The 14,092-nt window shown below is 39.3% G+C and overlaps 2 protein-coding genes across 2 annotated transcripts; one reads left to right on the forward strand and one right to left on the reverse strand.

Moving 5' to 3' along the window:
- LOC133501128 (transmembrane protein 100-like) lies at positions 1-2,449 on the reverse strand. The gene is made up of 2 exons (XM_061820614.1): positions 2,095-2,449; positions 1-767 (listed from the first exon to the last, which is right to left on the reverse strand). Exon 2 carries the CDS (start codon positions 740-742, stop codon positions 329-331), a length of 414 nt encoding a protein of 137 aa, XP_061676598.1. The 5' UTR covers positions 743-767; positions 2,095-2,449; the 3' UTR covers positions 1-328.
- A 2,468-nt stretch (positions 2,450-4,917) lies between these two features.
- Positions 4,918-11,070, forward strand: LOC133500948 (visinin-like). Its single transcript, XM_061820245.1, has 3 exons — positions 4,918-5,298; positions 9,339-9,450; positions 10,932-11,070. Exons 1-3 carry the CDS (start codon positions 4,918-4,920, stop codon positions 11,018-11,020), a joined length of 582 nt encoding a protein of 193 aa, XP_061676229.1. The 3' UTR covers positions 11,021-11,070.
- The last annotated feature ends 3,022 nt before the right edge of the window (positions 11,071-14,092 follow it).

Genomic DNA, 14,092 nt, shown 5'->3' on the forward strand with positions numbered 1-14,092 from the left:
GTTCCAAATGACAGGTAGGTGCAAACAGTAGGTGCGGCTCGCTCTCCGCTCATATTTATTTTTTCGGATCGACATTGAAGTGAATAATGTTATATGTATTTTTCATTACAATATCTATTTTAGAATGTTTACAGGCATGACACTTGAGTTTTAAACTATTTTAGTACTAGTGGGACGGTTTTACAAATCCGTCAGGCTCAGAGTCCACTACGGTGTATCATGTCACCCATTTCAAAGATAAAACAGAAGAGTTAACGTGTCAAGAGGAGCGACTGCACAACATTTATCTTAATTACACAAACAAATCAAAAACTCTTTCGTCTGTCAGCTACACTGTGAGATGTTTGACTACATTCTCCTCCACAAGTACTTCCTTGCCGTCCTGCCTCCTACCACGCCTCATCTCCCTCCTCCTCTTGGTCAGGAGGTAGAAGGCCAGCACGCTCCCGACCAGGGCAATGCTGAGGGCCAGGATCAGCAGTCCCAGTGCCAGTAAGTGAGAGGTTCCTTCGCTGAAGTGGTTTAGCTGGTCCCACGCACCCACGCCCACGCAGCTGAAACCGATGAGTGTGCCCCAAAATCCGAAGGCCAACATGCACGAGCCGCAGGACAGCTCCACGCCGCCGGTTACCACGGCGATGCCGGCCACAGAAACCACGCCTCCCGGCAACGTCACGGCCTCGGTTTTAGGGTCATAGCTGACAGCTGAAGCTGCTAGAGTAGAAGCGTCCAAGGTTTCCATGGGGGATGCTCTTCCTTTGATACTCCTAAAGAAAATGAAAATTTAATCTTTATCTAGGTGGCACGGTGGATCAGCTGGAAAGCGTTGGCCTCACAGTTCTGAGGTCCCGGGTTCAATCCCGGCCCCGCCTGTGTGGAGTTTGCATGTTCTCCACATGCCTTGCGTGGGTTTCCTCCGGGCACTCCTGTTTCCTTCCGCATTCCAAAAACATGCAACATTAATTGGACATACTAAATTGCCCCGAGGTGTGATTGTGAGTGCAGCTGTTTGTCTCAATGCGCTCTGCGATTGGCTGGCAACCAGTTCAGCGTGAACCCCGCCTCCTGCCCGTTGACAGCTGGGAGAGGCTCCAGCGCTCCCCGTGACCCTCGTGAGGATAAGCGGCAAAAGAAAATGGATGGATGGCTAATCTTTATATATATGTATTTTTATTTATTTTACATCCTCTCTCCATTTTGTGACTTTGGGAGAGAGGTGGGGAAAAAAAACAACAATTCACACCAAAATTGAAGTTCCAACTCAGGATCTTTTTCCCTCCCAAGACAATACTTTTAAAACTTAAACATGGAAAATGAAAATATAAAACATGTCGGTTTACATAAAATTGTTTCCAAAACAAACATGAATGAAGAATAAAGATAATATTTTTACCTTATTTTTAAAAGAAGTGAATTAAAGCGCGTCCTGAGGTAAATATTGTCCATCCATCCATTTTCTTCACCGCTTATCCTCATGAGGGTCAAGGGGAGTGCTGAAGCCTATCCCAGCTGTCAAGCGGCAGGAGGCAGGGTACACCCTGAACTGGTCGCCAGCAAATCGCAGGGCACATGGAGACAAACAGCCGCACTCACAATCACACCTTGGGGCAATTTAGTGTGTCCAATTAATGTTGCATGTTTTTGGGATGTGGGAGGAAACCTCAGTGCCTGGAAAAAAACCCACGCGGGCACGTAGAGAACATGCAAACTCCACACATGCGAAGCAGGGATTTGAACCCCAGACCTCAGAACTGTGAGGCCAACGCTCCACAGCTATATACATACATGCATATATATCAAATAGTACTTGGTAATTTGAGTATATTTTGAGTATATACACAAATATATTAAAATCTTGGAATAATGTAATACTTTATTTTACATCTTACAAAATGTAATCACAGCAGCAGAGTGGGCCAAGGATGCGTTACAGTATAAATCACTAGAGAATATATTAACTTTGAGAAGTCCAGCAATGCCCTTGCTAATGGAATTCTATTAATCAGCCGACTGTAAAACAGTTTTCTCATTTTCATTCTACCTGCAGTACCTGCCCCCGGTCGATCATCTGCAGAGAAATATAATCTTTCTTACCTTAGGTGAGAAAAATGTCTCAGGAGAAAAATTGTTCCCAGACGGGCCTGGAAGTGACCGTGCCTCTCTCCTTGGACAATGTGTGGAGAAATGGGTGCAGGCAGCCTCGGAGCGGTCACCTTATCAAGTGCGTCACAAGTGGAGGCCTCTCAAGATGGGGGCAGCTCTCGTCGAGACTGTTGTCGGCTTGATGTTTTTTTATTTGTTCCTGTCTTTACTCGCGTCCACGAGGAAATGGTCGTCTGTCATTAAGTGTCATTATGAGCCATTAAGTGATATTTATCTTGGAGCTACTCCCTTCCTCTGCACTGAATTCTGTCACTCTCGACATTGGAATGGTGTCCCGCCAAGGCATTGTTTCGGCTCCCTTAACAATTTGGCTCTTTCTCACGTCATTTTTGTGCAAACATGGACTCTTGGTTATCTTGGGCTTGAATTGAAAAGCCCTGTTGGGACATTTCAAGCAGTCTAACAAGCTGTGTGTTTTTTTTTCTTTTTTAGGGGGTGGGGGAGGAGGGTAAACCTTCTAGTATGGATTTCGTTACCTGGGCCATCCGTATGGACTTTACTGTCTCAATTGCATTATTGTAAATATCAATACTATATCAAATATCTGGATTGCGTATATCATATGGAACATTTCAAAACACTAATTTTGCAAAAAACAAAAAAACTAATCAAACAAAATGCAAACTCATCAAATATACTCATTAGCCAATGTATTAACGAATGCAGATCACTATAGATGTGTTCTGCAAGTCAAAGTTAGCTGTAACAAGTTTCGCTCTGACCGCCAACAAGAGGACCAGAGAAATGCCCACATTAAGTGTTTTAGGCAACAAAGACATCATTAAGTAATGACATGATCAACATAGTCCTTCCTAATGTGTTGTAACATGTGTTAAAATAAGCAGTTCTCAAATAAACATTAGCAATGGCTAGCAGCTAGCTCTAACAACTGTACTCAATACAAGTTGCCAAAGGCAAATATATGCTAAGCGACAAAGAGATGATTATGTAATTAAATAAAGTATGTAGTAAACAAAACTGTTATAGCGATAAGATATTATGTGGTTTACAAGAAACATTGCTAAAATAAATGCTCATGTAGCATCAACTACTACTAAGGTTAATGGAACAAAACATGTGTCCTGGTCTAATTATTTTAGAGAAAATGGTTCCTCAAAATGGTTTGCCACTTGAAATCACAATATTAAAATACTGTCATAATGTGAATTTTAATCACATATATTAATAGTCTATCACAAAAAAAGCCACTTTAGTTACATATACATCGATCCCAATTAGTTATGGAAAGTCAATTCATTAGCTTCACATACAGCTATTAATGTATAGCAAATATGCCAAAACATCCATAATATGCCATGTGAGAACATTAGTCCTTTGCTCTAACATATTCCAGTCAGGGTTAGCGTTAAATGTCGGGGTGTGTTGTTTTTTCTGTTATTGAGGGGCTAATATTACTGGCCACGACTGTCCCAGAAGATGTCGACGATGCTAATTGGCTAAGTGTTGGATTGGGTGGGACAGGGCAGGGCAGGCCACGGCTAATCCAATAGATGGACTCACAGGGCATATTTATGGTGCAAAGTCTATCCTGCAATCAAATGAGCGAGCACATCCGATTTAGCATCATTTAAACGTCAAATAAAGGCGTCGACATGAACATTTTTGGAAACGTCGGAACCTTTTTGTTTGAGTCATTTATGTCCATTGTGGCCTGGGAAAACAAAAGGCTTGGCCTGGAAATGAATAGGGCAAAGATCAAACATGTCAACTTTAGTTCGATAAGGCAAACAGAGGCATAAAAGTCAATATAAGTTTAGATTGGTAAACTTTGGCCTGGACAGATATTCAGACACTTGCACTTCCAATTGGAAACATCTTAATTAATCCCTAAGAAATCCATAGTTCGCGTAGTAATATATATAAAATTCTGAGTTCAACGCATGGCCTCACAGTGGAGAAATGCAGCAGCACAATCGGTAAATACTGTATTTTCACAATCATAAGGTTTACCATATTAAAAGGCTCAGTCTCAGTTACAAGTGCTATGTTTGTATTTAACACATACATAAGGTGCAGCGTATTATTGGGTGCAGGCACCGTAAAACGTGCGCTATCTTAAAACATAATACTAAGTTGCTCGCGAGACTGCAAGGAACAATTGGACTTGTACTTTTGTAAGTAGAAGAACAAGTTTACATACCCCTACACAATGACACGTGCAGGCAAGTCATTCCACTTGTTCCTCGCTGCCTCGTTATCCCCACCCTGTGGTGGTATGCATGCGCGCTAACACATATGCTAGTTTGCATAGATGCAATCTATGTAACCGGCGTGATTGGTCGCACTTTATTAAAGTAGTCTCACAAAAACACTGTAAGGTGCTTTGTCCATTTTGGAGGAAATTTCAGATTTTTAAGTGCGAAAATATGGTCGGACACAAACAATGTTGTAGCTCTTTGCAGGAGTACCGTCAAAGATGTTCATTTCAGACAAAAGCTCAGCCACCTTAAATCCCGCATTAACAGAATTATCCTGGTCCCACATTAGGAGATAGTTCCCCCCTTGCCCTACTTACCTCCAACTTATCTCTTACGCCTCTGAGACGCTCGACGTGCACAACGACAGGTAAAGTTCTTCTCTCGCCTTCTTGTGTTTTAAACATTTTAAGGTTGAATTTTGGATCTGGACTCTAATCTCCTACAGGGATCACTGCAAATCTTTACGTGATAGCCGGCGATCAGGAACAGGCTCACAAACGTCGCTTCTATTCTAAGACACTTGCCAAATCCAACCATGGGGAATAGCACGAGTAGCGCCTTGTCTAAGGAAATCCTGGAGGACCTGAAGCTGAGCACCAAGTTCACCGAGCACGAGATCGGCCAGTGGTACGAAAACTTCCAAAAGCAATGTCCGACAGGACGCATCACGCCTGAGGAGTTCGAGCAGATCTACGGCCGCTTCTTCCCGGACAGCGACGCCAAGAGCTACGCCCGCCACGTGTTCCGCTCCTTCGACACCAATGACGACGGCACGCTGGACTTCAAGGAGTACATCATCGCCCTGCACATGACCTCCACCGGGAAGACCACCAGAAAGTTGGAGTGGGCGTTCTCGCTGTTCGACGTGGACAAGAACGGATACATCAACAAGACCGAAGTGACGGAAATCTGCCAGGTAAGATGGGTCGACTTCTGGTAGACACTAAGAATAATCTTCGATCCTTAGCAAAAGGAGAATTTGTAGCATCATTCCACCAACAGAGGTCTTGTTTTTGTTGTTGTTGTTTTTTTTGTGGGGGTGGGAGGGGCAGGTGATAGGATACATTTTTAATGGTCATACGTCAATTGTCAATGGTCTTGGCCAGAGACAACCAAATTTTCAGCGATTGGAAGATCTGTAACGTTCTACTCCAACCTTCGTGAACATAGTCCTGTTAATTTTTTTAAACATCAAAAGATGTAAATAAAGAGTCAGCCATGGTTGAGATTGTGATTGATTGAGATCTTGGAGTCTTCTGAGGAGGAAAACACTAGGGCAGTGGCAAGATGAAGGAATTCAAACCAGGTAGCAATGACGACGATGGCAACAGTTTCAGGGTAGAAAGTTAATACGCCATCCAGGGTCTCAGGTTTCATTTTGTCTGCTACAAGAAGGATTTGTGGCAAAGGTATTGCCTGCAAAACACTGGGTTCTAAAAATTCTTTGTCTAATTTGGGGAATAAAAAGCAGACAGGCTGGTTGTACTTTTCAGTAGTTACCATTATTTAATTGAGTTCAATTTTTTTCCTCATGCAAGACCTATTCTCAATTCAGTTCTGATAATCCATTCTGAATTTAGCTAACAGGAAACCTGTATCGAGTGATTTTGGTCCTTCTCAGCGCGAGCACCTTCCTCGTTTAGGGAAACTATTTTGTCCTCAGGTTGTGTTGTTTCTTTCAGCGTTATCAAAAGTTAACTTACAAAACATGTTCCAATCAGTTTTGTCGTTGGTTTTCAGTTGGCTGGAACAAGGGAAGGACGTTTGTATTCATGTCAGTAGGGAAAGAAGGAGCAGAACAATGCCCATTGAAATATCATGATGCACAGTCTGTTAAAAGATTTATACTCTTTAATCACATTATTATAAGACAGTATGATAAATTGCTCCTTTTTTATTAAATAATTTTTTTTATTAGTGTTTTTGAGTAGTTGGAAGAGATTTGTGGCATTTCCATCCAGGACCATTTTGTGGCCACGTAATGAATTAAAGTCATAAATCAAGGCACCAACTGAATATCATACTCACCAGATTATTAAATGTATGAATGCTCATTTGATTATGAAACGTATTAATGGCACAGATAGCAGGACATCTACTCCTTTTACCTTTTTTGAAGAGTCTTTAATCCTACTTCAGTACTTTTGACCCCTGTGCACTTTGGAACCAGACTGTCAAACATTTTGTTCAACTTCCAGGCACTCTGGTTTTTTTTTTTGTTTTTTTTTCTTCTCCACGTCCAAGGTGGTGATCCCTGTATGCCGCTTTTAAGCACTAATTGTCAGCCCACTTGAGCCCCAGACTCCCCCGTAATCTCTAATCTTTAGCTCTCTGGCCACACGTAGATTGTCCGCCCCACGCGTCTAATCTGCATTTCGCTCCCCACACACCGGCTGTTGTTGTTTAATCCAGCAAAAGAGGGTTATTGTTTTCCTCCAAAAATTTTAGATCGCCTGTAAAGACTTTTTTTTTTTTTTTTAACCCCCGTATCACTCAACATAGTGATGCAGAATTGTCGAGGGGTTACAGAGTCCGGTTGGCAGCGTACATAATGAGATTTGTGTCCCACCAACTGCCTGAGAAGCAACAAGTACTGCGCAGGATACGTGATGAACTCAACAAAAAAATTAACAACAAAAGAAAACGTGTACTGCTTCCGGGGTTACAGTACTCTGCGACAGAAGGGCCCGCATCTTTGTCAGTTTTTCGTCAAATTTCTAAAAGTTATGATAGGGCAGGTAATCTGTAGGTGAGATAAAAAAAAAAAAAATTAAAAAAAAAAAAAAAAAAAAAAAATATATATATATATATATATATATATATAATAAATCAAATCAAAAGAAAGAAAGAAAAAAGAAAAAGTATAGAAATTATGTAAAACATATGTCATTCACTGGTATATGTATGGATTTAAAATTAATTCAATTATAAAATATTTAATAATGTATTAAATCATATTATTGTAATTAAACAATGAAAGTTATTGAAGGACAAATTCATCATAATACATAGAACATAAATAAACTATTTTAATTAACAAAATATCAGGGAAGAAGCAGCTAATTCATTAATGCAAGAAATGATCATTTCACTAATTTCCATTAATGAATCAATAATTAATGGCTTTTAATTTATTTGCTAAATTACAAAATACATTAAAAATATTTAAAAACTATTAAACAATGATTGAATGAGATAAATGAATAACAAAAAAAAAAACCCAACATCCAATTAAAACATTTTTTACCTAACATATTTCAGGAGAAAAAAAGGGCTATTTCTGTGCAACAAATATGAAAGGACATTTTTAAAATTGATTTTCATTTCATCGTAACTTAGTTGCTATCGCAATCAATTATTTCAAAATTTAATAAAATTGACCAAAAACCAAGTTGTTGAATGAGATAAATGAATAATAATCAATGCAACACTAATTTGTAAGTAAGAAATATCTGGAAAAAACATCTCAATGAATGGAACGAATACGTACTCACAATATCGCCTAGAGATGAAAAACCGGAATGTGAAGCAGTATACATTCAATGTTGCATTCCGGAAACAGTTTTTTTAATGTTATATTTTTATGGCAAAAGTTTACTTTTTGTCGTGAGACACATTGCATTTCTTGATTTTTGGGGGGACGCTTAATGTGCAAGTTCATCGATATTATGTTGTATCACGTTTTTTTAATTTTTTTTAGCAACTATAACAATTATTGCTATTAGTGCTACTTGTGTTCAAATATTTAGAGTACAAAACACAAGGAAAGAAAGCAACATTTGGACCAACTGATTGGGTGTTCGGGTTCTTGAAAAACTTGCTGCAATTCCAACGCGAACCATACAGACGGCACCATTTAAGAGGGTCCAAGATGGCTGCCAAAGCGCTGGAAGTAAGAGGAGCGAGCTCTCGCTGTTTGGCGCCAGGCCTGAGTCTTGGCTCTAATCCATGTTAATCTAGGTGTCTTAAATGCGGCAGATGAGTGCTTCCTCTTCTCTAAATGGGACACACACACACACACACACACTTTAAGGGCCTTGGGCTTGACAGCGTTGTGCTTTGCAGTCTTCTGGAGGCCGAGTGGCTCTCAGCATATGTCACAGCGCTTTGCGATAATGTGGCCGAGTTTTCAAGAGAACCAAGTGGTCCTTGAAGAATTTCACATACGTATGGTGTATATGAGGATTGTGCGCAGGCAGCAGTGCCCCCCCGGGGGGGTGGGGGGGTGGGGGGGTGTTACAGGCAACAGTGGAGTTGGAGAAGACTCGACAAGAAGCAGGAGATTGAAAAATAAAGAACCATTCCTCAAAAAGGAAGCCACTCCCAGTTTATCTTTACCGTCAAACTAAACATAACACAATGTAATTTAGATGATGTGTATTTAAAAAAAAAAACAAAAAAAACCTCCTAACTTTGCTTATGAAGGTCTGCTAGCGGAATGCTAACACATGATGCTAAACCCCATCAATGGGTTTACAAAACTAGCATGGATTTCACAGTAATTATAAACCTTTGTACAAACTTTGAAATTCTTTACATTCTATTGTATTGCGGTACTTACAGTGCTGCATTTTCTTTTTGATAAACATCTGACGTTAATTTTTTGGTGGGTGGCTAGAACAGATTAACGGAATTTTCCGTTTCGTCCAAGAGAGAATGAAAATTTGAGATACCAAATGAGTCTTTTGTATTTTCAGTTACACCCAGGGGGACTGAACGAATACAATGGTTAAATCACGCCACAGTTATATTCATAATGCTCACCAGAGACACTTATTACAGTTTTAAATGTATGAACACGTCCTAATGACTACAGAGCCGTTTAGCTAGTTGAACTTGACTATAAGAAATTCTCTGACCAGTCAAAAGATAGAAATTGCTAACATTCCTGTCATACTAACTGAAGAAAAGAAAATAGAGAAGTTAATTCCTGTTACTATCTTTACTGGCTCTTAGGCCATCTTCAAGCTGATCCCCAAGGAAGACCAGAGCAAGCTACCGCAGGACGAGAACACGCCTGAGAAGCGAGCCGATAAGCTCTGGTCCTACTTTGAGAAGAAAGACAACGGTAAGCAGTGCTGGGAAATAACCAAGTATAAATACTTTTTTTTTTCCCATCTCAATGAGTGGAATCAATAGATTTTTTTTTTTACATGTATTGTACCTAGTACTTTTGATTTTTTTTTTTTTTTTACTACTACAGGGAGTAGTACGACTATGAGATCCGATCCTACAGTAGCGACTTAACTCGAATTTGGACTTTAATTGGATTCCACCATTAAAGTCAGAATTTACATCAAAATATCTTGTATAAAAAAAAAAATGCATTGAACTAAACATGATGATGTACTTAGCATTACTGCTGAGAGTTGAATGGAGAAGAAGAAGGGGAGGCTGTGCTTAGCGATCGCGAAGGAACCTGGTCCACAATCCTCTCCATCTCGACAAGTATGAAAAAACCTTGATTGTGATCATTGTATCCGACATAGGAACGGAACCCTTCAAATGCGCTCAAATACGGGCTTTGTCATTGATAATTGTCACCACGGTCAACCGACTGACCGACTTGGTGGTGTTGGCATCTCTCCTTTCTCCAATATTTTTATGATCTTGAACTTCGTTTCCATGGCAATGGGTTTTCTTTTGGCTGCAGAAGCACTGCTAAAAGACACAGCTTTCTTCTTTGGGGCGATTATATCCAAAAAAGGAGGGAAAAAATGAGAAGATACTCCTGGCGCACAAACATTAGCCAGACAAAATGAGGGACAGGGGACGGGCGTTGTAAAGTCGAAAACGGCTTAGGTCGAGACCGTCTTAACCCGAAGACTCCCTGTACTTCGGTCCACCTTGTCAGTACTTTTCCCACCGCTGGAACATATCAACTTTTAATCATGCAAGAGTATTTGTATTACTTCTACTAAAGTACAGAGAGACAGCCCCTCTGCCCACCCCCAATTAAGAAATTAGCATTTTGGAGGAGGCCATCTATGAAGACGCTATATTGGGTCTCAGAATGTGGCGCTATGCTCCCATCCGTAGTACATTTCTACTTGTACGGAAGCAATTAATTCACTTGTACTACCCATGCTTAAGTACAGGATGAGAATACTTCTACCTTTATCATTTTATTTTCATTGACTCAAGTGTCTGTACTTCTACTTCAGTACAGATGTGAGCATTTCCCTCCCGCCCCACCCCTGACATTGGGACAAGGAACAAAAAAACAAAACCGTGAGCCATACTTGAATTGGGTTTGAGGTTTGAACATCTGCGTGCCTCCTTTCTTTCCTCAGCAGCTGTTCCCACACATGCACGGAGATTACATTTGGCAGTCAGCTGTTGGGCACAACAATGAAAATAATAATAATAATAAATCCACCTGTGGCCATGCAGCGAGCACATGGCCACTGGCGTGCGAGCTCTGGTAGAACCTCAGCTGACTCCTTTGCTTTGCACGCGTATACAATAAGAGCGGATTTCTCAGATAAGTCATTTTACTTGTGGCTCGGCTGTACAATATTTGTCGTCTCTTCATTTGTCCTCCCACAGAGCGGCTGGCCGAAGGAGAGTTCATCAAGGGAGTGATCGAGAACGAAAACGCAATGCGGCTCATCCACTACGAACCACTTAAGCATTAAAGTGTCACACTATTCCTACTTGTGTAAATACTCGGGTAACTTATTTGTCGGGACGTGATATCAAATTTGTTTTACTCATGTTTGACAAATCAAAATCACTCGTACCTTCGAGATGTTAAATGTGTATCTTCTGTATGGAAATGATGCAAGAAAGTGTCAAAAGTTGTCTAGTCGTAATAATTTAGAAAAAAAAAGGGGGATTTTTAATATTGTAAGAATATTTTATGTTCCGATTTTTGTATGGCAATTTGGAAGAAACTCAATTTGCTAAATTTGGAAACTCAAACTGGTCATTTCTATTATGATATAATTCTAATTAACTTTAAATTAAAACTTTGCATACAGATGGATATGGAACTTTTTGTCTCACCCCATCCTAAAAAGAAAAGTCAATAAATATACAAACAAAATACATTTGAAAAATGAATCCCTCCCACAGTGTATTTTGCAGCCAGAACAAAGACTTTCAACAAAAGAATATTCACCTTAACTGGCCAAGGTATGAATAATTTTGAGTTTAACAGTATGTAAACTCAAAAAATAGAATTGACAAATACAGTATCTAATCATTTTTACGTCAACCTGCTCAGTAAAATAGAAAAGTATTAAATTATCCTACACAAACTTTTTTTGTGTTTCACTAACAAAATGGAAGAGATTGACATAAATCTATATGAAATCGCAGTTTTTTTTTTTTTTTGGCGTGAAATAAGAGGCAAAGTAATATACTTTCATTGTGTTTTGAAGTATTTGTAAACCCAAAAGTAGGTTTATGTAGGTATTTCAATTCAAGTAATATTTTATATTACTGTAAATTTGGAGACTGTGATAAAAAATATGAATAAAGATAAAAATACACAAATGCATGAAACAAGTAGGGCAGTGACAATAAATCAAATAACTTGATTCATTCTATTAAAAAAAGGTTCAAGCTAAATCTTTTTAATTTTTTTTCCTCTCGCCCACACGGGCTAATTTTACTACAGTTAGTACTCGGTGTAGAATTAATTTCAGGCGATAGTAGCGAGCCAAGAGGGAAAAAAATCCATAAAGGAGAGACAATGGACAAAATTTAGGATTATTTCCCACGTAACAAAATAAATCAAGTGCAACTATAAACCAGCCAACTCTACACTCTCATTTGCTGACATCCATGTCACTCGTCAGGCCAATTCATGTCCTGCCTGTTCAAGCCATACAGACTCAAAAGTCACAGATACTACAGTAGAAAATGAGGCTGGCGACCCCAAGTGGACATATATAATATGTGCACCTCGCATGCTGAATCAATTTTTATCTGACTACTTGATCAATTGATGTGATAATCGGTAAAATACTGAAATCTAGAAATATCCGCTTGCCCACAGACCTAACATGAACTGATTTTGTGTTGATAAGGTTGATGATAACATTAATCAGTCACATATGATTGTCATACCCAAGTGCATGGTCCTTAAAGATTTCCTGTCTTTTTTTTTTTTTTTTTTTTTTAAACAACTGTTGGGAATGCATATAGGCGTTTGACTTTGTCTCGTAATCTTAACATCATGCAGTATTGTGAATGACATTAAAGGTTTTCTCAGACATGTCTACCTACAAAAATCCGAGTATTTATTCTGAACTCAAACTTGGAAGTGAATGTTGTGAACAATGTTTAAAACAACTATGCAATGGCATATTTGTAACTTAAAAACAGAAATTCCAATCATGTAAGGTGGGTTTTAAATGCATTATGGCAAGCCTACAAGTAGTTTTACTTTACTAACATCTAGTTGTCCTACTAATACTCTAAAGCTGTTTAACTATTGTGCATGAATGTCATAAAGTAGTCAGCAGGGGTGTTATTACTAAAAAAAAAAATTGTTACTAGTTTTGGTTTCACTTAGAGGTCAATTATGACTGTGAACCCATAGAACTGTATAATTGTATCATAATACTGTATTAGATAGAACAATATACATAAAAAATACTGGATAATTAACGTTGACAGCAGAGGCCAGTAAAAACAGTTTCTTTTACTATTATTCAATTAATCTGTTAAGGGAATTGGTAAAAAGGAAAAAATAATGAAAAACAATCGCAACACTGATAACAATGAAGACAATTTGCAATTTTTGGTATTATAAAAACAAACGTGAGGTTGATGCATGTGACTGACTTTTGCGGGCCATATAGAATGATGTGGAGGGCCAGATCTGGCCCTTAGGACTTGAGTTTCACAACAGTGCAGTAGTGCAAGGCACTAGTGTAAAAATTATTACTACTAAGAGTTGTCCACTCAGCACATTTTTTTCACCTTAGTTGTACAACTTTGGCATACTAGTACTACAATATATTACTAGAGAGGCTAAACTGTGTACCAGTTGTAGTCCACAATTTTGTAGAGGTGTGTGCAGTATGCCGCTGAAGTAATGCACAATTTTGCCACACGATTAACTACTAATCTGCAGTATGCCAGAGTTGGTTAGTGTTAGTGTGCAAAAATTCCGTACACCAGCGGAAAAGATGTTACTAGTGAAACACAGTTGTGCCACTACTAAGGACAAAAAGCATATTTGTGCATGGATGTAAAGCTATTGAATTTTTGCATGATTATAAAGCAAAACAAATCTCTAGAGTAGAAATACTTGATGGCGGCTGGTGGAGGTTGATCAAATTGTTGATTAAGCCCTTCAATTGTATTCCTCCCAACCGTAAATCCAGGATAATCCCAAAATGTGTAACCTACAGACATTCACGATGAATTTATTTGACGGCAGAAGTAGCGATTTAAACTTCGCCTACAGGAAATGCAGATCGTGTTCTGCATAATTACCACCAATGTGTGTTAGCAAACAGCGACATTGTTTGTGTGCGCTCGTGCCAGCACCGCTTTCCAACTTTCATTCTCACCCCCCTGCGACTCCCACCCACCCCCCAATTCCTCCTCACATGCCTCCGTCGCTCCTCGCCCGTCTTTCCATCCAACTGTGGATTACTGCTTTACACATAATCTTCTGTTCAACATCACAGAGCAGACTTTTCAAAATCTCTATAATCTTGCTGCGTATATCTACTGTATCGAGCCATCGA

Source organism: Syngnathoides biaculeatus, chromosome 5, assembly GCF_019802595.1.
Source record: "Syngnathoides biaculeatus isolate LvHL_M chromosome 5, ASM1980259v1, whole genome shotgun sequence".
NCBI lineage: Eukaryota > Metazoa > Chordata > Actinopteri > Syngnathiformes > Syngnathidae > Syngnathoides > Syngnathoides biaculeatus.